General features: G+C 56.5%; 2 protein-coding genes across 8 annotated transcripts; both read right to left on the reverse strand.

The window, feature by feature from the left end:
• On the reverse strand, positions 1-14,551 carry U2AF2 (U2 small nuclear RNA auxiliary factor 2). Of its 6 annotated transcripts, none has more exons than XM_019627878.1 (12): positions 14,348-14,551; positions 10,394-10,529; positions 9,618-9,662; positions 9,247-9,350; positions 8,822-8,973; positions 7,495-7,611; positions 7,238-7,376; positions 2,696-2,775; positions 2,491-2,613; positions 2,138-2,236; positions 1,715-1,963; positions 1-148 (listed from the first exon to the last, which is right to left on the reverse strand). In XM_019627878.1, the coding sequence occupies exons 1-12, from the start codon at positions 14,394-14,396 to the stop codon at positions 14-16; spliced, it is 1,428 nt and encodes a 475-aa protein (XP_019483423.1). In that variant the 5' UTR covers positions 14,397-14,551; the 3' UTR covers positions 1-13. The 6 variants fall into 6 exon arrangements, with proteins under 6 accessions (XP_019483423.1, XP_019483424.1, XP_019483421.1 ...); XM_019627879.1 differs by having other exon boundaries at positions 7-148; positions 2,150-2,236; XM_019627876.1 differs by having other exon boundaries at positions 7-148; positions 2,473-2,613.
• A 1,321-nt stretch (positions 14,552-15,872) lies between these two features.
• Positions 15,873-20,021, reverse strand: CCDC106 (coiled-coil domain containing 106). Of its 2 annotated transcripts, none has more exons than XM_019627880.1 (6): positions 19,928-20,021; positions 19,210-19,285; positions 18,968-19,075; positions 18,691-18,867; positions 17,376-17,588; positions 15,873-16,713 (listed from the first exon to the last, which is right to left on the reverse strand). In XM_019627880.1, exons 2-6 carry the CDS (start codon positions 19,238-19,240, stop codon positions 16,397-16,399), a joined length of 846 nt encoding a protein of 281 aa, XP_019483425.1. In that variant the 5' UTR covers positions 19,241-19,285; positions 19,928-20,021; the 3' UTR covers positions 15,873-16,396. The 2 variants fall into 2 exon arrangements, with proteins under 2 accessions (XP_019483425.1, XP_019483426.1); XM_019627881.1 differs by having other exon boundaries at positions 19,924-20,020.

The raw sequence follows: 20,021 nt of genomic DNA on the forward strand, positions 1-20,021 counted from the left end.
TCCCCCACCGCCTCTACCAGAAGTCCCTGCGGTGGTAAGAGTCGGGGTCACAGTATTTTGTGACGACCACTCTGTTGGCGAACTTGCGACCCGTGAGCCCCTGCATGGCTTTCTGGCAGTCAAAAACAGAGGTGAACTCCACGAAGATCTGTGGAACAAGAGGCAGGTTGTGAAGGCCAGATGGCTTTGCCACCCCCAAGGAGGAGCTAGCTCACTCAGCAACCAGCAGCATCTACCCAAGCCCGGAAATCCTGGGAGTTCAAGAGAAGGAAAGAGGTTTGGGGACATTTACCCAAACGTCCTCCAAAACCCCAGATCAAAAACCAGGAAAGCACAGAGCAGAACCGCACACAGGCATGGAGAAAGAGTAGAAACAAGCTGGGCTCGAACGCCACAGTGGATGGGCAAGCTCCCTGTGGGGAGAGGTCACTTGTGTTATCTCCTACACCAGGTGGGCCCCAAGCCACCACAAGGGCCATGTTCTCCCCAGACAACAGATGAAGTAAGGGAAGCTCAAAAATTAGGATTCAAACCCAGGCTGATGCAAAAGGGGAAAAAAAAAAAAACCTGAACCTTGATCTACTCAAGAGTCTATCTTGCTTGAACCACCAGTTCACAGTTAAGTGGAGGGAGGGGCAGATAATGAGCCTAATTCAGAACATGGGGAATCCTGTAAGACAAACGCTCCTATTATTTCAACAAAATGACTTGCCAAAAAAAAAATAAGGGAGTGGGGGAGGTGATACAGAACTGATAAATTATAAAGCCTGAAACCAAATTGCATGGTTCCTTGTTTGGATCCTTAAACAAAGCAACTTATAAATGACATTTTTAAAACAGTAAAATGTTTTAAGACATTTTAAAGACTGAGTAGTCTGATCATAGACTGAGTAGTACTGAGGATAATTTTGTTAATACTGTTATATGTGCTGTGATACAACTTAAATAATGTATTATCACTAGGAGTTTCTCTTTTTGTCTGGAAACAATGAGAATTACAGTTTAAAACTAAAACAGGTAGGCTGATCCCACAGACCAGGCAGGATCTTTCCATTGGTTCCTCCAAGTATGGTATTTACTCAGCCTCAACATGGGCCAGGTTCTAGGCTCCATTCTAGTGCTGATGACAGCACTGAAGGAAATTGACACCCAACAAGGATGGCTACTGCACCAGTGAAGAGGGCAGGAGAACAGGCGAGAGGACATGATGCCCCCCATGATGCTCTCCTGTTCCCTGGCAAGCTCATCTAGCAACACCCAAACTGGGATCAATGTCAGTCAGTGCTGCCCAGGTTCCTACTGGACCTCACGCTGGGACTGCAGCCCTGTCCAGCTCACTGCTTCCTACACATCTCTGCTGCAGTGTCTCAGGACTTCAAAGCCAGCCAGCCCCACAACACTGTCATGTCCCTCCCCCAAACCTGCACACCCCACCTTGCTTCTCAACTGCAGTCCCGCCCAGTCACCAGAGCCAGAAGGCTGAGCATCACACTTGACTCCTCCCTCACCTCCCACATCCCCAAATCCACCACCAGGGTCTAAAGCTAACAGATCCACACTGAGCCCCAGCTGCCACCCTCGTCACCCACTGCTCTCCGCCCCACTCCTCACTGTCCCCAAACACTGAGCACCGCCTGCCCAAAACCCTAGTAAATGGGCAACACTCGGGCCTGCTCAATGCCACCTCTCACTCTTGACAAGCGCACACACGCACCTTTCCACAGCCGGGCACCTCAACACCATCCACAGGCCGGGGAATCTCGATGGACTTGACCAGCCCATACTTGCTGCACTCATCACGCACATCCTCCACAATCTCTTCATACTCCTCGTCGTCCAGCAGCTCCTCGGGCAGGACCATGTTCATGAGGCACAAGACCTCAGTCGGGTGGCCACCCATCTGCACCTGGGAGCTCATCAGGCCCGGCACTTGTAGGGTCACAGGCGTCTGGTTTATGGTGCTCTGTGGAGTGAGCAGGCAGGGGCGTTACAGGGCCACCCTCCCTCAGATGCCATCCCAAGAAGACCGTGCCCTGCCCTTGAGGCCCAGGAAAGCCCAGGGCAGAGCTGAGCAGAACCCGACCTACCCCACCCCTTCCCACCCCCTAGCCCCCCTAGCCAATGGAAGATGACGTGCCGGGGGGCTCACCAGCGTGGCATTCTTGGCTCCCACACTTGCCCTCTGGACCAGCAGTTTCTTGTCCCCCAGCTGCATCCCATTCAGCCCTGCGATAGCCTGCGTTTGGAGGACGATGAGGGGTGGGGGGCGCAGGGGAGAGGTGCGAGTCAGGGGCCAGGAGCCCAACACCTCCCCTCAAGCCCCAATACCCCAGAGAGCTGGGCATTGGTGGGGGAAGAGGGGAAGCCAAAGGGATGAAAACTAGAAAAGTCCCAGGCGGGCCCCGCCACCGGCTGGCCACCTCCCACCCACACACACAGAGCAAGGTGGGGCAAGGGTGGACATGGCCTCACCTTGGGCCCAGGGCTCACCTGATCTGTGACGTTGATGTCCACGTACTCACAGAAGGCGTAGCCCTTGGAGAGCCCGGTGGCGCTGTCCTTGACCAGGTTGAAGGCCTTGAGAGGCCCGAATGATGTCAGCAGCTCTTTCACCTGTAGGGGTAGTGGCCACACTGTCAGGGTTTGTTTCAGTAAATGTGTGGGGTGGATGTCAGAGGGGGCGTGGAAGGCCTACCTGGTCATCATTCAAATAGTTGGGTAAGCCCCCGATGAAAAGCTTGTGGGCAGAGTCTGGGACCACGGTAGACACAACTCCTGAGAGAAGAGAGGAAAGAACTTCGATGCCCAGCAAAAGGCCGTCACCGGAGCCCTAGAGGAGTCTACAGCGAGAGGCCCGCCTTCCTCCCGGCCCGGTGACGGCTGACAGAGAAAACTGTCTCCCAAACCTGCCCAGCCTCTGAGGTTCCAAATAACACGGTATGACAGACACCAGTGTGGCATAGCAGCAACAGTCACACCCTGTGGGGCCACAAACACCGAACTCATACCTAAACCTGAGGGGTCTCGAGGACACACAACCTCTTCTTCAACTTCAGGCCTCAAACTCAAGAGCCCCTTCCCTGGTCACCCTTGCTCAATCAGGTCTCCCGGCAAGTAAGGCTCTCAGAATTGCCCTCCCTGCACTCAGCACAGCCACACAGGCACGTCACTCTCTGGCCTCAGGCATATGTGATTTCAGAGGACTCTACTATGTCCGAGGGCTGGGAAGTGCCCGGCGTCCAACAGAAGCTAACACAGCAAGGTCTCATAAGGCGAGTGGGTTTAGCAACCAACCCGAATCCTGCTCTCTGCACTCAACTCTGGACTCAGATGTGTGCCTGTCAGGTGTCTCAGCTCCACGTCCCACAGGCTTCTTCGCAAATCTGTCATTCCATTTCTAGGAGTCCCAAGCGCCAGCCCCACACCTACCCCACTCCCCCCAGACCTTGGGGAGGTGGTGAGACAGGGTTTAAGGAGGAGCCTCAGGCCTGGAGCCACCACACCCCAGAGGGTGCTCCCTCTCCCACCACCATCCATGCAGCCCCTCCAACCTATCTATGCTCATGTCACCCTGCAGGCCTCTCAGACCACAAGACCTGCTTGCCCAACACAGAGGGGAACAAGAATCCTGGGAGCAGGGCCCTCTGACCAGGTAGTTCCTGGGACTAAGCAGCCAGGTAAAACTCAGTCAATCTGTTACCTCAAGGCTATCTAAAGACCCACCCACAGTACCATAAGGATAAACTAAGGCACAGGGAGGCAGGAAAAAAGGGCCTCCAGAACCCACTCAATTCAATTCCACAGAGAACTAAGGTAAGGGCTTTTTTTTTGGGGGGGGGGGTGCTGTCACCTGCCTGACAGCAGACGAGGACACGGACAGAGGTTATGCCACCAGGTAGGTGAGTGAAGAGCTGGGTGAACACGAGCTGTGCTCGCGGTGCCATGCATTTCAGGGAAGCGACGGGGCTGAGGGCCCCAGTCAGGTCCTCTAAATCCAGGTCTGGGGCACAGTACCAAGCAAGGCTCCCTGCACCTCACGTGGGGAGAACATGGCACCTACCAAAGGACTCATAGATGAGAACAAGTCATGCAACGTGTGTACATCACACCAGACCTAATGGTGGGCTCAGGGGACCAGCTCTGGGGAGAACAGTCAGTGCTACAGTCACTGCAGACCCTTTGGGGACACTCCGTTCTGAAGCAGGGAGAATGACCTTTCAAGATCCCATGGCCAGGAATGAGCAATGCCAACTGGGAACTCAGGTTTGTCTCAGTGCCCCAAACCAAGCCTCTGACCAGCTGACACAATTTTTGACATAATGGACAGGTCCCCAAACATGCAGGCTGTGGGCTTTCTCCCTGCTTCACACATCTGTTCTCTCCCACCTCCCCTCTGAAGGCCACCCTGGACCCCCAACAACGAAACCATCTTTCTTGTGCCCACAGTGTCACCTCCTCCTTGGCAGGGCCATGACCACCTCATGCACTACAGTGCCCCCAGCACTCACCACCAGGCACAACATGGCAAAATTCTGCCGAAGGAGCAGAGGGTTAAAGCCCACAAGCAGGCACCCATGAGGTAGAACCGACTCTTCCTGGAATGAGGGGTGAGCCTGGCACTGGGAGGTGCTCAGGGCCAAGCTGAACTCACAAACTCAGATTATTGTGCCTTCCTACCTCCAAAGATAGCTGCAGCTCTCCCTTGCCAGGTCTCCACCTTGTCTTCAAGACAGACTGCACACAGGACCCACACCAGCACTGGGCATGCTGTGTGTTCAGTTTCAGGTCTGTACCCTTTTGTCAAAATGAGGAAGCTGCCTTCCAGGTTCCTGAATTCTTTTCCAACCAAAAGCGCCTGCTGAATTTTATCAAATGCTTTTCCCCTTCCGTCACAACACTAATTTCTTTTTATTAAGAAAGGACAATCAAAATATGAGCATTTTTTTCCTCTGCAAATTATTACAGAGAAAATAGGAGCAGAGGATGCTCGAATTACAAACAGAATCACACTTTCTGCCAACCCCCGGGACAGAAGGCACCCACAGCATGGACGCCTAGACCTCCCCCAAAAAGAGGAGGCCAATGAATGACCTTTCTGGTGCTTAGTCACAGTAATGTCCACCTCTAAAAAATGGCCTGCAACTAAGGGAAGATGATCTAAAGCAACTGTCCCCATTATCTGCGACGTATGCGTCTGTACAGGACAAAAGAGGACAGATGAGAGGCAGTGCAGGCAGTCCCGCCACCAAGGCTCCACCGGCCACAGCCTTGAGCATGTGAGTAGTCATCCAAGCCTCGCTCTCCTCCTGAGATGGGACCACACATCCACCGCAGTAAGGGTCAGGTAGGAAATGTTTTCACTCTGTGAGCCATGGGGTCTGTCACCACTCAGCTTGGCTACTGCAGCACAAGAGAAGCCTAAACAATGATCACAGTATGGCTGTGTGCCAGTCTGTCTTTATTTAAAAAACAGGCAGGGTTACTCACCAACCCTCGTACTACAGGACTGTCACAAAATTCAACAGGTGAACCACAGAGCACACCTCGGACAGTGATTGACACAGTAGCATCATCCAGAGAGGGGGGGGGGCCGACAGGACTCCTCACATAATTAAAAAGGAGTTAAAACACACTGGATTTACTGGAAAGAGGCAGAAAGGGATGCTCTGTAACTTGACATGGGAGCCAGTCCCACTGATGTGTGCACACGGCAAAACTCATCAGGCTGTACACTTAAGAGAACGTCAGTGTTCATCACACGTCAGTTTTTTAAAAATTTAGAGATGCACTGAATTTACCCAAACTGCTATGGTGGAGAGCTCAGGAGACAAGCCAGTCACCCAGGTCCAGGTCCCAAGCTGCTGCCCTCTCTAGGTTTCCAGGTCCCTATCGCTTTGTAAAGTGAAGAGCTGACTCAGCCTTCAGTGCAAAGCCTCAGCCGGCAGAATCTCACGTTCTCCAATCCCCATACCCAGAGCACACCAGTGCTCACCCCACTTTTGCACAACTCCAGGGCCTGAGATCTGGGCCCAGCTCAGCCACAGCAGCACTGGCTCTGGCTCTGGCTCTCCCAAGCCCACAGTGCTCTCTGTACCCTCACCGAGTCACACCCAGGCCTGAGTCCTAACATACTCCACTGTCAACCAGCCTGCTGCCGGTTTCTGAACAACCTATTATACAAGCCCTCTGAAAGGTAACTTCATGACACGTAAACGCTGTATGAAACCCAAATGTCAGTCCTTAATGTTCAGAGAAATGGGACACAGCCACGCCAGCTAAGGTGTCGTCTGCGGCTGCTTTCACACTACAACCACAGAATAGTTTCCACAGGGACCATATGGCCTGCAAAGCCCAAAATATCTGCTATCTGGCCCTTTATAAACAGAAGTGTAAGGACCCCAGGTCTGCCTTGACCTACCACCCAGAATGACATTGAACACACTACGGGGCAGGGCCCAGTACACAGGAGTCCACAGGAACAGAGACAAGAAATAAGGGACACCCAGGTGTCAGTCTCCACACCGGGAGCTTCACTTGCAACTGAGAACCAGCTCAAACTGGCCTTCTCCTATTTCTCACAAGATACTGAGTGGTTCTTCAGGAACAACAGGACAAAAGCGTTGTCATGTAAGTCACACACCAAAGCACGCACAGGAGAGAACTCTGACCTTCAGTGACATCAGGGACCAAAAAGCTGGGACTTAATGGGACTGGATCACCCGGCCAGAGAAAGGGTCCACTGTCCAAGAAGCCCTGGTGCTGAATGAAGCCCTCCAACCGATCCCTGCCTGTCCTTCCGAGCTCTTCAATCTTGCCCCAAACCCTCGGCTGGGGACAGATTTGAGCCTTGCCTCCCTGTCTCAATAAAGCCTTTGCTTTTCTCAGTAGCCTATGTCATAGCACTGGCTTCTCTGAGCACCAGGCAGCAAGCTTTTGCTGGGCAGCACACTGACTGCTAACCTGTACACACACACACTCACAATGACCCCCGAGGCCCTCACTTCCCCCACCGCCTGTGCTCTGGTCCTGGCTCTACCACTCACAAGCTGTGCGTCCTCAAGCAGACCACAGTTCACCCTCTCCGGCCTCGGGCACCACCTCTACCAAGAGGGGAGATAACCAGCTCCCAAAGGTTTGGGGGATCAGATGAGGAAACATGTCTATCCCACAGCAGCCATGCTGCTGCTGAGCAGCTCCAGCTGGGCTGAAGGTTAGAGTGGGACAAGACCCCACTCACCAGGCACATAGACGGAGGGATTCTCCGACATGCCAGGAAGAGGCTGGTAGTCGTGGGGCCTGCGGATCTTCAGCGACTGGCCCTGGAAGATGATGCCATCGAAGGCCATGGCCTGGGTGGTCTCGTCCACTGAGCGGAACTGAAGGAAAGAGAATGGATTGGTGAGGGGCAGCAGTGCTTTAACCAGTCCAGCCCAGCCCCCAGGGGCCTGGGACGGCAGAGGATAGACCGCCAAAGAGCAGCCCATGCCCACTCACCTCCAAGAAGGCAAAATTCTTGTCCTGGTTGATCTGCACTGCCAAGACAGGGTTGCCGGGCGCCTGGGTCAGCCCCCCTAGGCGCATCTGGGCATTGAAGAAGTCCATCATGGCCTCCTGCAGAGGGCAAAGGAGACAGGGAGGGGCGGGGAGGGAGGTGGAGAGAGGAGGGAAGGGTGAGAGAGGGAGACACGGAGGGTTTGGGGGGAAGGGGAGAGGAATGGGGAGGGCGGAGGTGGGTGAAGGAACAGTGGAATATGGGTGGGGGCGTAGAGGTCAATCATAGGAATAAAAAGAGGGAAATGAGAGAACAGGGAGGAGGCAGCAGCAGAGACAAGGGGGCGGGACAGGTGTGGGGAGAGCCCCAGGGGTCCAATGGGGGGGGTTGAGAAAAGATGGGGGGGGGCACCGCCACAGGGAAAGGAAGAAAAACACGAAACAGAGAAAACAAGGAGACAGGACACGTAGGAAAAGAAACATCCAGTGGCAACAAAGAGGAACATGGTAGGAAAGTAGAAAAGCAGTAGGCAGGACACAGGGACCCAGAGTCAAGAGAGAAAGAAACAAAGAGGAGAGAAATGGAAGGGGAGCGGAGCGCAGGGGCAGGGGAGGAGGGTGGAGGGAGGGGAGGAGAGAAGAGTGATGTGGAGGGATCTGGCCCTGGAGTCCGGGGGCTGGTTCATCAAATGTAGCAAAGTGCAGGTTGAGAAAGTCAGAATGGACCTTACTTGCCTTCGCCGATGGTAGCAAACTTTTTGTTGCTACGAGGGATCTCAGCCCCACAATATTTCACTTTAAAGAGAAATGGAAACAACTCTTTGATCTCGGGCTTCTCAGGGGTGCCACGGGAAGGGGTGGGGAGAGGGAAGGGAGAGGAGCATGGGGAAGGTGGGGAGGTCAGGGCCATCAAAAATAAAAGAACAGCGACCACGGGAGGGCTGTGGGAGAGGATGGGGACAGGGCAGAGAACAGAGGCGTGTCAGAAAATGAGGGCGTGCGTCTGTGTGTGCGTGTGCGTGTGTGTGTGTGTCCGAGTCTCCCTGTCTGTCTCCACACGATTCAGATTCGTAGGTAAGTTATGTGTGTGCATGATCCCTGGGTTGCGGGAGGAGGCTAGGGGAGAGGAGACGGGAGAGGAGAGAGGAGGGAGGGAGGGCCACCCCCAGCCCGGCCCCTGGCTGGCTCAACTCCATCGTCCGTCTGGGAGGGGGCCGGGGGGTCTTGCAGGAGCAGAGTCTGACCCGTGCAGGTTGGGAAGGGATGGAGGGAAGGTAAGGAGCAGGGGAAGGGGTAAGGGAAGGGTAAGGGAGGGCGGGGAAGGCAGTACCTCAGTGATGCCAAAGGGGATGTTGCCCACGTAGAGGCGCCGGGCCTGCCTGGTCATCTGGCTCCCGACCACAGGCACTGGCGTCGGGGTCACAGCCAGACCATCCGGGGTCATGGTGGGGAGGAGGGCAGTGGCTGGAATCTGACCCGCAGCTTCAAAAGGGGCACAAGGCATTAGCTGGCATCAAGGCAACCATGGACCGGTGCTCCCGGGCCGCCCTCCACACGCAAGGTCTCCAGTTTTCGGCCACAGGACAAAGGCAGCAGCCCCCAATGGTCCTACTGCCTCTGAGAAGCCGGGTCTCCTGGGGAGCCCTCGCTCCCGACTCCACCACGGGGGCTTCAAAAGGGCAGAGGCCACAGAGCCCAGGGCGCAAACCTCACCCCCCAGATGGGGGTCTGCACACACACCAGGGTGGAGCCTACCTTGCATGGCCTTATACTGCATGGGGGTGATGTGCTCAAAGCCAGGTGGCGGCACGTCCCAGTATTTGCGGACCTTCTTCTTTTTCTCATGACGAGGGGAGCGACTGGGGAAGGGCAGGGGGGAGAGCGGGCAGGGCCACCTCAGTCTGGCCTTCAGTGGGCCTGCCAGCCCCCCAGGCTCCCCTGGCTCCCCAGCAGTAGCTCCGCTGTCTCCAGAGGGAGAGGGTCTGGGTCAGGGTGCACCCAGGCCTGGGAGAGGGACTGGTTTCAAGGCAAGTGCTTGGGCCAGGGCTGGACAGGGATGGGCAGGTGTGCAGGGGCAGGAGGCGAAGGGGTGGCATCAGGGTGGAGGGGCAGGAAGAGAAGCTCACATCAATCCACCGTGCTCCTCTTTAGCGCCTCTGGTCAAAGGTTTGCTGGGGGCAGGAGGGAAAGGTATGGGGAGGGGTGACTGGGGACCCTCGTCTTCCCCACACGCCACGCCCCCCCACGGGCACTGAGCCCCAGGGGCAGGGCCGAGGTGAACGAGCAGCAAGCAGGCCCCCTCGGCCCTGCCATTCCGGAACCCAAAGCCCTCATCCCAGAAAAAAGAAAGTGAGGACAGGCGGAAGGGCCAGACAGACTCCTTTCTAGTTGGAGAAACTGAGATAGGAGAAGACAGGACTTCCACCTACCCCGCCCTTCCTCACCTAAGGGGGCAGAGAGAACAGAGAGGAGTGCCTAGAGAGGGAAGAAGCATTAGAGAGCAGAAAACCAGCACCCCAAGCCAGAAGGTGGAGAGACAGAGGTCCTGCTCTACTCTGAGATGCCCCCCTTCCCGGGAGGCAGAGCACAGCCCCTGAAACAGTCCCACAGAGAAGCACAGAAAGAGGGTAGGAAGAGGAGCCAAGCCCTCGTCTGGATTGGGTGGGAGGAGCTCCTTAGGAAGGAGAGGACAGAATCAACAGCCTGTCTGCAGACTCGCCTCCCAGATAAAGAACTTGCCGCCCCCACAACCCACCAGAACTGCAGCACACCCCAAAGACAAAACCCTGAATTCCAGACAGAGAAGTGGCATGTCCCACCCCGCAACACACAGGAGCAGAATGACGCAAAGGGCGCACAGTCTGAGCAGGGACACCCTCAATGCCCTTCCTGAGCCTAGTACCTTCTTCGCCGCCTGTCCCGGGAGGCACTCCGCTGGTCCCGGTTCCGCCGGTCACGGCTACGGCTACGGCGTTTCCGGTCCCGGCTTCGGGAGCGGCTGTGGCTGCGCTTCCGGTGCCGGTTTTCCTTGTCTCGCTCTGGGCAGGGGAAAGAAGAGGCTGAGATGGGGACACGTGGTCCAGCCCACCCGCAGCCCAGCCCACCCGCACACTGCTAGCCATGCCCCAGCCCCAGGGAGGCCACCCCCCAAGGGGATGGGATTTGATAGAGATGGGGAGTTAGCAGGCTGCTTGGGTCCACCAGCCAGTCCAGGGACCCTGGGGGACCAAGGGATGGGAGCTGGTTACCTGAGGGGAGAGGGCCTGGAAATGCCCCCGGGGTGTAAGATACCTGAGGACGCTCAGGAGGAGCTGGGGAGCCAGAGAAGACAGAGGAGGCTGGCTCCTGGTCCCCCTCGAGGGCTGAGGGGCCTGACCCCAGGGTCGTCCCTGAGAGGGGCAGGGCTAGAGGCTGGGGAACCAAGAGACCCAATGATGTTTTCCTGAAGGGACCCACGGCCCCGCAGGAAAGACCTCCATCAACCAGGTGCACCCACACAGTCCCACCATCAGGCCCCAGGTAGGGCGCCAGTCAGGAAGTAGGGACACCCTCCCCAGGCCCCTCTTTCTGAGCCACGCAGACCTAAATCCCAGACCACCCCGTCCTGCCTCAAAGCCAAGTAAGTACACAGTGCATGAGGGGATGGACCTGGCGCACAACTCTGCTCCAGCCTCCACGTGGCTCCCTCAACCCTTCGCCTGCTTGGGGGGCAGGACCTGGGAATGGAGCACAGCCCTGCCAGGGAGCCAAAACCCTGTGCTCCCAAGAGACCTCTCAGCCTGGGAAGGAGGTGCAGGCTAAACCCTCAACACAGAAAGCTAGAGCACTGCCTTCTACTTTACTTCCTGGGTTCAAAGAAACCTCTGATTCCTCAACTACCCATGAGGCCCCTGTTAATGTACTCATGACCGTCACCATGCTCCTGGGGACAGGCAACGGAAAAGGCAATAAGGAGAAGCACTCAGACTGGATTTTAGTTTCATCCACACTGTTGTCTTGTATTTTCCTGATATAATTTAACATGAACTTTTTTTGTAAATGCACCTCAATTCCAGAATCACTGCAACTCAGAAAAAACATACACCTAAGAAAGGAAAAGACACAGCAGCAAAGAGTGGCGTGCTTCCTAAAGCTGGAACCTGTGCTAAATGTTTTACTTGCACTTAACCCCTACTACTGCTTTGGGAAAACCCTGCTGGGGGCTCATGTAAGAGACAGGGGAACTGTGGCACTGGACAGTCACGTGACTGGCCCAAAGGCCAAAAAGCAAGAAAGTAGTAAAGCCTGAATGTGAGCTCTATCACATCAGTGAGTTCGGTTAAGCACCAGGCACTCCTGAACTCAGGTAAGAACCACTAGTGGCAATGTTATCTCCTTGAGACAAAAAAAATAAATCAAAGACTGGAACCAGGAGGAGATGGCCAGGGAGCGGCAGGTAAGCACACAGGAGCTCTGGGCCTCTAGCTCCACGCTTGTGAGGTGGATGGGCTACAAGCCCCAAGAGCCGAATTTCCTGTTGCTAAGGCTCTGAAACAGACAAGCAGGCAGAAAAGAACCTACAAAGAGAAGGCAGTTATGCCTGCTGGGTGCTGGGATGCAGACCAAGAAATAAATTAATTCCCTGGAGACACAGGTGCACTAGGCAGTGGCTAAAGCAGGGAGGAGGCTGGCTCAGAGACATAAGACCCACAGGTGGGGTGACCCATGGGCAGCGCTTCCCCCTAAGGCAGGAGTCCTTCCCCCCCCACCCCCCGCCAAATCCTAAGACAGATCAGAACAGAAAGACAGAAAGGGAACTCTGATTGTTCTAAATGCTGTTGGCATCATTTGGGAACAGCGCCACTAACCCTGGGGACTTGCGAGGGCTGAGGGCCTGACCTCCCAGTACCAGGAGGGCCAAGCACTCAGGCTGCAAGCACATCTGCAAGAGCCTCAAGGAAAGGCTCAACCACCTCCACCTGGTGGTCCAGCGATGGATGGGGCCTTGCAGCCAGCCAGAGCTCAGTGTCAGTTTCAGCTTTTCCACTTACCAACTGTATAAAGCCACACAAGAGCAAGTAAACTTTTAAAACTCGGTTTTCTCTTCTTTAAACTAGGGTCCCATCTACCCCCCAGATGTATGAGGACTTGAGGTTTGGAATGCACCTTCCCCAACTCTGACATCATCTCTGAGCTGAAGACCTGCCTCTATTTCTTCTGTGAGTTAGTTTATAACACTGGGGATGATTTCACAAGAAACACGTCTTGTTGGGCACTTAATGCATGCCAAACCACATACCATACACTTTACATGTTACCCCATTTAATTTCAGCTCTGCCTCTGACCAGACCTGGGAAAGTTTTTAAACTTTTTGAGCCTGTTTCCTCCTCTGCAAAAAGAACAAAATCATTTCAGCCTCACTGGGCTGTTATAAGAATGCACTTAGAAAAACCATGCAAAGAGCTTAGCAAGGTGCCTAGCACGTGGCAGGCACCCAAGTTTAACTATCATCCTTATTCCAAAAATCCTGTGAGGAGAAAAGATGATGACAATCTATGGATGAAAACAAACAGGCATAAAGGTATTGAAGTAGCACAGCTAAACAACAAAGCAGTTTTTAATTCAGATAGGATCAACTCCCAACCCTGTGCTGTTAAATGGTACAACGTGTAAAGACAGACAGCCGAGGGCACTCAAAAACCAGGGTTTCTTCCCCAGATCCTATTTCCTAATCCAGCTACCCCCTTACCCAACTCTAGGCTGGGTTCAAAGGGCAAGTCCTGCGCCCCTCATTCAGCCATTCAAACACAGGCATCTCAAGGCTCAACCCTCCACCTTCCCTTGACCTAAATTTCTCCGCTCTCAAACCAAAATAGGAAGACCACAAAATTTTTAAACGTCTAATAACTCTACTACTTCAAATATTCGAGTCCCTAAACTGATCGTCACCCGCGTGGCCCCGTGCCTTGACTGGGCATGACCTAAGAGTACTTGCCCCCCACCATTTCCTACGGTAGTCAACTGGCCCAGGTTCCCTTACTTTCAGAGCATCAGTTTCCCCATCTCTACGTTGAGATGATTTATAAGGCTGAATCTAGATGCCCCAAGTTTGGGATCGGATAAAACGTGGCGTTTGTCCCTAGTTGGAGAGATTGGAAACAAACATTCCACACATTGTGATCGTCGCCACTGCCAAAGCCCGTGTGCACGCAAAACGTACGTGTGGGAATAGGAATACTGTGAGAATGCACAGCGTGAAAAAAATAGTACACAGAGTGCCCCTCTTTCACGAGGTTAGCCTTGTCACACGCGGTGACCTGAGGTCCCTCACGACCAGCAGCCGGGGCGCTTGGGAACCCGGCGGGCGAGTCCGCAGGACACCGCGCAAAGGGGAGCCGCCGGAGAAGTGCCGGGGCAGGCCACGGCCTTGCCCGCGCGCACGTGAACGAAGGGGGGGGGTGGTGGCTCACAGCCGCCATTTTGGAACAAAGGGGGCGTGGAGACCCGGGCCGCAGGCCCGACCGGAAGCGGAAGTGCCAAGGCAGCGGGAGAAAAGGGGGGAATCACTGGACCCGATATACACACTCTCCTTCCCAAATTAGCAAAAATAGGAGTGAGCGAGGAGACACTCGGAGGCCCTCCCATCCGTGCCACCTCCGCCTGGAACCACGTGGGGCGCTGAACGAAGCGCGACGCGCACGCGTGTGCACCCGCGCCCGCCACCCCCTCCCGCGCGCGGAGGCACGCTGGGCGGTCACGTGAGCGAGGCCCGCACGGCCCAGAGAGGAGGGGGAAGCGACGAGGAAAATGGCGGGGGATACAGAGGGAAGCCAAGAGCCGCCCCTCCCGCCGCCCCACGCCCCCCGGTGCCCTCACCTTGCTTATTCTCGTTGAGCTGCCGCTCGAACTCGTCGAAGTCCGACATGCTGAGATGGCCGCGTAGGCCCTGTACAGCTCTCGCCTCGCCTTGCCGCCCGCCCGCTCCGGCCGCTTCGGCTGCTTCCGCCGCTCGCTTCGGCTACTTCCGGGCGCCCCCGGCGCGCCACCGCCTCCTGCCTAATCAAGCCCGGGCCGCCCGCCCGCCTGCAAAGTACACCTCCCCCAGAGCTTGTTTCCGAAGAGTGTCGGCTATTTCCGAACTGTTGAGAAGAGAGTCGGCTGCGGTGGCTTCGGCTGCTTCCGAAAATACCCGAAGAGGTTTCGGGGGGTTCCCAGGTTGTAAACTCTTCAGAAATTAGCTCTTCAACGTTCGGGTGTTTCCGTAGGTTCTCGCCTTCCTCTGCGCCCAGCCACCCCCTGCCCGCCAAAGGTTCGGCTTCTTCCGACCACTCAAACCGTCCCAGGCTTTCGCTGCTTCTGCAGGGGCTCTCCGCTCTTATCCGCCGGCCTTGTCCGAGCAACCCGCTACTTCTGACAAGCCTAACCGTCCTAGTTTTCGGCACTTCCCAAAGGTTTCCAGCGCTCGCCCTGGTGCCCCGCCAGAGATTATAATCGATTCCAAGTTTCGGCTCTTTCCGGAGATTCCGTTTGCTCACTCCTCCCCACTGGAACAACTTCGGCTCCTTCCGCCAACGCTTCGGGAAGGCTTCACTCACGGAGACAGCTTCGGCTTTTTCCGTCTGTTCGACTCCTTCCGGCTTCGGGAACCGAAAAGGGAGGGAGGACGAAGACGAGGTGGGTCAAGGGAAGGGATACGAGAAAGGGGCGGGGTCCCGGCTCCGGACACCTGGTTCTCCGGGTGGGGAGAGTGGAGGAAAAGAAGGGCCTATCTCGTGGAAGGCCTAAGAAGGTTGCGCGAGACAAAAGGAGCCAGCGGGATGAACGGTGCGCGCGGCCGCTGCGGAGGTTGGCAGCGCGGCTTTGTGCGCCTGCGCAGGGTGAAAGAGGAGGTGCGCGAGATGGGCTTCTGCGCCTGCGTAGAGGTTGGTCTGAGGCGCGGTTTCTCACTGCTCTGTGGGGACGGGTTACAGAGCCTCCAGCACGCGTGCGTGAGACTCCCTTTTAGGGAAAGAACTGAATTCCGGACCGTTAAGCAAAGCCGCCCTCTCCTGGTTGCTGTAGCAACGGCGTAAGTGCGGACGCTTCCAGGAGACTGAATCTCCCATTACTGCCACCTAGCGGGCGGGCGGTGGCCGCTTCTGCTAGAGGTCATTGAGTACTGCCTCCTGCCGCCGCGCCTCTAGTCCCAGCAGCCCAGTGGTAGTGTCACGCCTCTTTTCCAGAGCTCTGCCCCTCCGTGTTCCCGGAACACAGCTGCTGCTCCCCCTCCCACCGCAGCCTCCGGGGGTGCTAATTACACCCTGTCTTCCCAACCCGTTTCCCTCCCAACTGCCTGCTTCCTGGAAACCTCACTGTCTCCAGGGCAACGGCCACCCCCTCCCAGAAAGAGGCCGGGACCTAGTTTATTCCAAATTTTATCGTCTTTTTAATTTAAATTCTCTGAATAATAATCTGTCTCACGTGGACCTGGGGGGGGGCACGGAATGAGGGTCCTGGGGGCTGGGGGCGGAGAACGGGTATGTACAGTGCCCCCTGCCCCATAGAATCCTGCAGTTTTCCTAGGAGGAAGGGCCCAGTGAGGGCAGGAAGGGTGCCAGTGTTTCGGAAAGGGCAGAACCCAGCACCTGGGCAGTAGCTCTTGGGAGCCTGGCTAAATGAGGACCCCCCAACGCTGGGAATGCAGAGGAAGGAGAGGATGCTGGGAATGTGGGAGGCAAGGAGGACAGGTCTATATAGAAGGGACCAGGGGTGGGAGTGGGGGTCTACAGGATGGGGAGGAGAGAGGCACACACAGGAACACACAGTCCACCCCCAGGCCCTAGAGAGGGCACACCACTCAGGCACACACTCGCCCATGTGCCAGGTAGGGTGGAGGGGAAGGGAAGTGGGAGCCGGAGGGCGTGTCCCAGGCCAGGTGGGGCGGGATCACCGCTTGAAACGGTAGGTGATGGGAAGCAGCAGCTTGCTCTTCTTGAGGGCCTGCACCTTCTTGAGGGTCTCGTCGTCCAAGGCCAGGAAGCAGCGGCGTGAGTACTCAAGCAGACGCTCCTTGGAGGGGTCGAACTCGCCCACCTCCGCCAGCTTCTCGGGGGCCACAATGAGCAGCTCTGCAATAGGTGTGGTCAGCGCCACCGTGTTGCGGTCCACACGGTGGTGCTCAAAGGCCCGTGACATGCTCTTCAGCTTCTGGAAGGTGCCCAGGATCTTCTTGTAGCGGCAGAGGACACCATCTGCGTCCTTCACTGCAGGGCCAAGGAGGGGGGATAGAAAGGCAGACATGGGGGAGCGGGCAGATAGAGATATGGTACAGAGAGACAGACACGGGGAGAAACAGACGTGAGGAGGAAATGGAAATAGAGAGGGTTGGAAGGGTAGAGATAGACACAGGGAGACAGATCCATACCGGGAATTCAAATGTGGAGGAAGTGGGACAGAAACAGGAGGGCAGATGTGGGGACAAGAGACAGATGGGGTGAGGGGCCCACACAGACCAAAGGAACGGAAACGGAGAAGATATGCCCAAGGAGCACAATACAGGAAGAGCAGGAGAACAAAATGGAAAACAGGAGGAAAAGCAGGTGAGGAGATGGGAGAAATGGAGACAGGATATGGAGCAGGGGAGTGGGGGGAATTGAAGGAAGGCCCAGAGGATGAGGAGGAAAAAACAAACATGAGAGCAGCTCAGAGGGCTGAGTTGCCAGCCACCTAAGCCATCGCCCTTCCCCTTGTTACTGATGCTTGAGAAGGTCTAGGGAGGGTGGACCAAAATGTACAGTATAAACCAGGACCACACGTGGATGCTGGGACCCACCAGCAGGTATGGTCTGTTACAGATGGGGAAGGGAGGTGACACAGCAAGTCTCAGCCCAGAGTTCTCACACTGCACCCTGCATCCCCAGCTCACCCCGCTGTCTCTCCCGGGCCTTGGGCTTCCCAAAGCGCCTCCGGCTGGGGCCTCCCTTCTGCCTCTGCCTCTTCCTGTCGGCATTACTGCCTTCTTCAGATACTCCGCTGATCGAGGAAGCTGCCGACTCAGGGTCTGAGGCCTCGCCCCCAGCACCACCCCTGCTGTCGCCCTCAACCCGCCGAGGCCCAGGCTTCACCCGGCAGTGGTCCTCTGGAGAGAAGCGGGAGAGACATACACACATTTACTGCAGGAACAGGTAGGAGGAGGAAGTAAGAAGTGTGTCTGCAAGATGTGGATGGAGGTCACATCACACAGGTCCCCAGGAATGGGGGGGGGGGGAACCCAAGGAAACAGATGGATAGGAAATGAGGTGTCTATGAGAGAGAGCTGAATATAGGACAATAAGCTGAAATTTGGGGGCAGAGATTGTGGGTTAGGGCTTGGGTGAGGAAGCTCAGCTGACTCCTAAACTTGGTGTCAACAAGAGGTCTGGGGGAGGGGCCAAATGGACCAGGAGCCCACCTGGGACTTTGGGAGAGTCTATAACTATGTGGGGTTCCCACAGTGGAGGAGGGGTTTTCTGATGACCCAGTAGGACCTCCAGAAGAGTGGACTCTGGACACCCTAGAGGCAGGAAAGGCCTTGGCTGGGGTGGAGGATTGAGACCCTGAGAGAAATTTTGGGCTCTGTGTCAAGTAGGCTGGGAATGGCAGGTGCCTGCATCCATCTAGAAGAGGGAACGCTGAAGCTTTATGCAGGGCCCCCAAAAGGTGGGCTGTGGGAGGTCCAGTATTGGGGTCCCACTGAGAAAGTCCAGAGGCCATTGGGCCTGACCATCCTGGGTAGGTTCCCATCATTGTGGGGAGACAGCACTATGTCCAGCAACCTAAGCTAGAGGTGGTTCCAGAGCACAAGGGTCCCCAATAACATCAATCTTGAAAAATATGCAGGCTCCTTATCCTGGCTTTCAGTGGAATTCACAGAGAAGGATGTAGGAGCTTGTGAAGGAGCCATCCAGGGGCTGCACACCAAGAGGGGGAGTGTAGAGTTGAGATTCTCCAAAACATGGCTAAATATTTGACAAAGGAAAGCCCTCTCTGCGGAAGGGATGGCACACAGGGTCCTGCCGATCAACAGAAGCAGGAATGAACCTGGACTGGGTCCCAGATAAACATGCCAGGTCCTCACTGAGCCACTGAAGAATGAGTGTGTGGGTGAGAAGGGTCCTGTGTCCCCAAGAAGAGCCAGAGCTGGGTGCCAGGGCCCAGGAGTCAGTTGAGGAGGGGACAGCCTCATGGGACAGGCACCTCACCTGCATCCATGCGTGCAGAGGAGATGAACTTGTCCAGCTGACATCGCAAAAAGTCCCTCTCCTCCTCCAGGTCCTCGATGCGTTTCTGCAGCCACGAGTTCCTCTCCAGGGCCATGTGCAGCTGGGCCCTGACACTGTTCATCAGGGCCACCGTCGGGGATGCAGCCTCCGGAGGCTCTAGTGACAGTGGGGGACCCTGGTCACACCCCAGACCTCAAGGGCCCTGCACCCCAGCTGACTTGCGTTCCTCCCCACCCTACCCCCACCCCCAGCTCACCCTCAAAGTTTCCCCGAGAGGGGCTCAGACTGTAAAAGAGCTGTGGGTCTAGGTGGGGCGACTCGTCAAAGGGGATGGCGATGTCAAAGGCCTCATCGTCCTTCTTCACTGGAGAGGAGAGGCCGGGGGTCAGCCCAGGGAAGTCCCTGCGCCCCTCAGACCAGCCCCCAACCACAGCAACCCTGGGAAGGAGAGGGCTGAAAGGGGCAAGTGGCCGTGGGACAGGGTCCCAGCTTCCTCACATGTCTTCCTCCGACTGTTTCGGTCATTCATGGCGCGGCCTCCAGTGGACCGGGACACGTAAGCGCCTCAGAGGCACTGGACAGAAAGAGCAGCCACAGATGGAGGGACACAAATGGACTCCTGGGGACATCCGGGAGGTGGAACCCAACTCCTCAGGACCAAGTGGGGAGATGCTGAGGACCCAGACTCCTGGGTCTGATGGAGGGGGAAACCCAGGACTGAGGGAAGACACCTGGGGGTCCAAACTCCTGCACTCCTACTTAGGTACCCGGGGAAGAAGGAGCTGGGTTCCGGTGGGGTGCACAGAGTGGGGACATCCTGGCCTGAATGTAATAGACCCTCATCACAGGTCACCTCGGGGCCAAAAGAAGTTACAGGTGCATGGGGAGACTGTACCCCAACTTCTAGGTGTGGGGTGAGGGTCCAGCCAACACGCTGGCGCCTCCCCCACCCACGGGCATCCTCACGCCCTGCACTCGCGTGAACGAGCACAACCCCTCCCTCGTGGTGTGAGGCTGGGCGCGTGCGCAGTACGGGGAAATGTCGCGCGTGGGGATGCGCCCCCCGCCCCCGCCCTTTGTACCGCGGGTAGGAAGGGGAGTGATGGTGGCAGAGGGGCCCAGCGGGAGATGTGCCTAGCCGCGGATAAGGACGCGGCCACCACCCGCGCCCGCAGATGCCCGGGGTTGGAGGGGCCAGGGACCCGCGCTCACCCACCCGCGAACGGAACGGAATCCGGCCCGGGGACCGAAGGCGGCGACGGTGCCCATGCCCGGCGGCAGGGAGCGTCTGCAAAGTGTCGGGGGAGCGG

This window comes from Hipposideros armiger, unplaced genomic scaffold, assembly GCF_001890085.2.
Source record: "Hipposideros armiger isolate ML-2016 unplaced genomic scaffold, ASM189008v1 scaffold_742, whole genome shotgun sequence".
Lineage (NCBI taxonomy): Eukaryota > Metazoa > Chordata > Mammalia > Chiroptera > Hipposideridae > Hipposideros > Hipposideros armiger.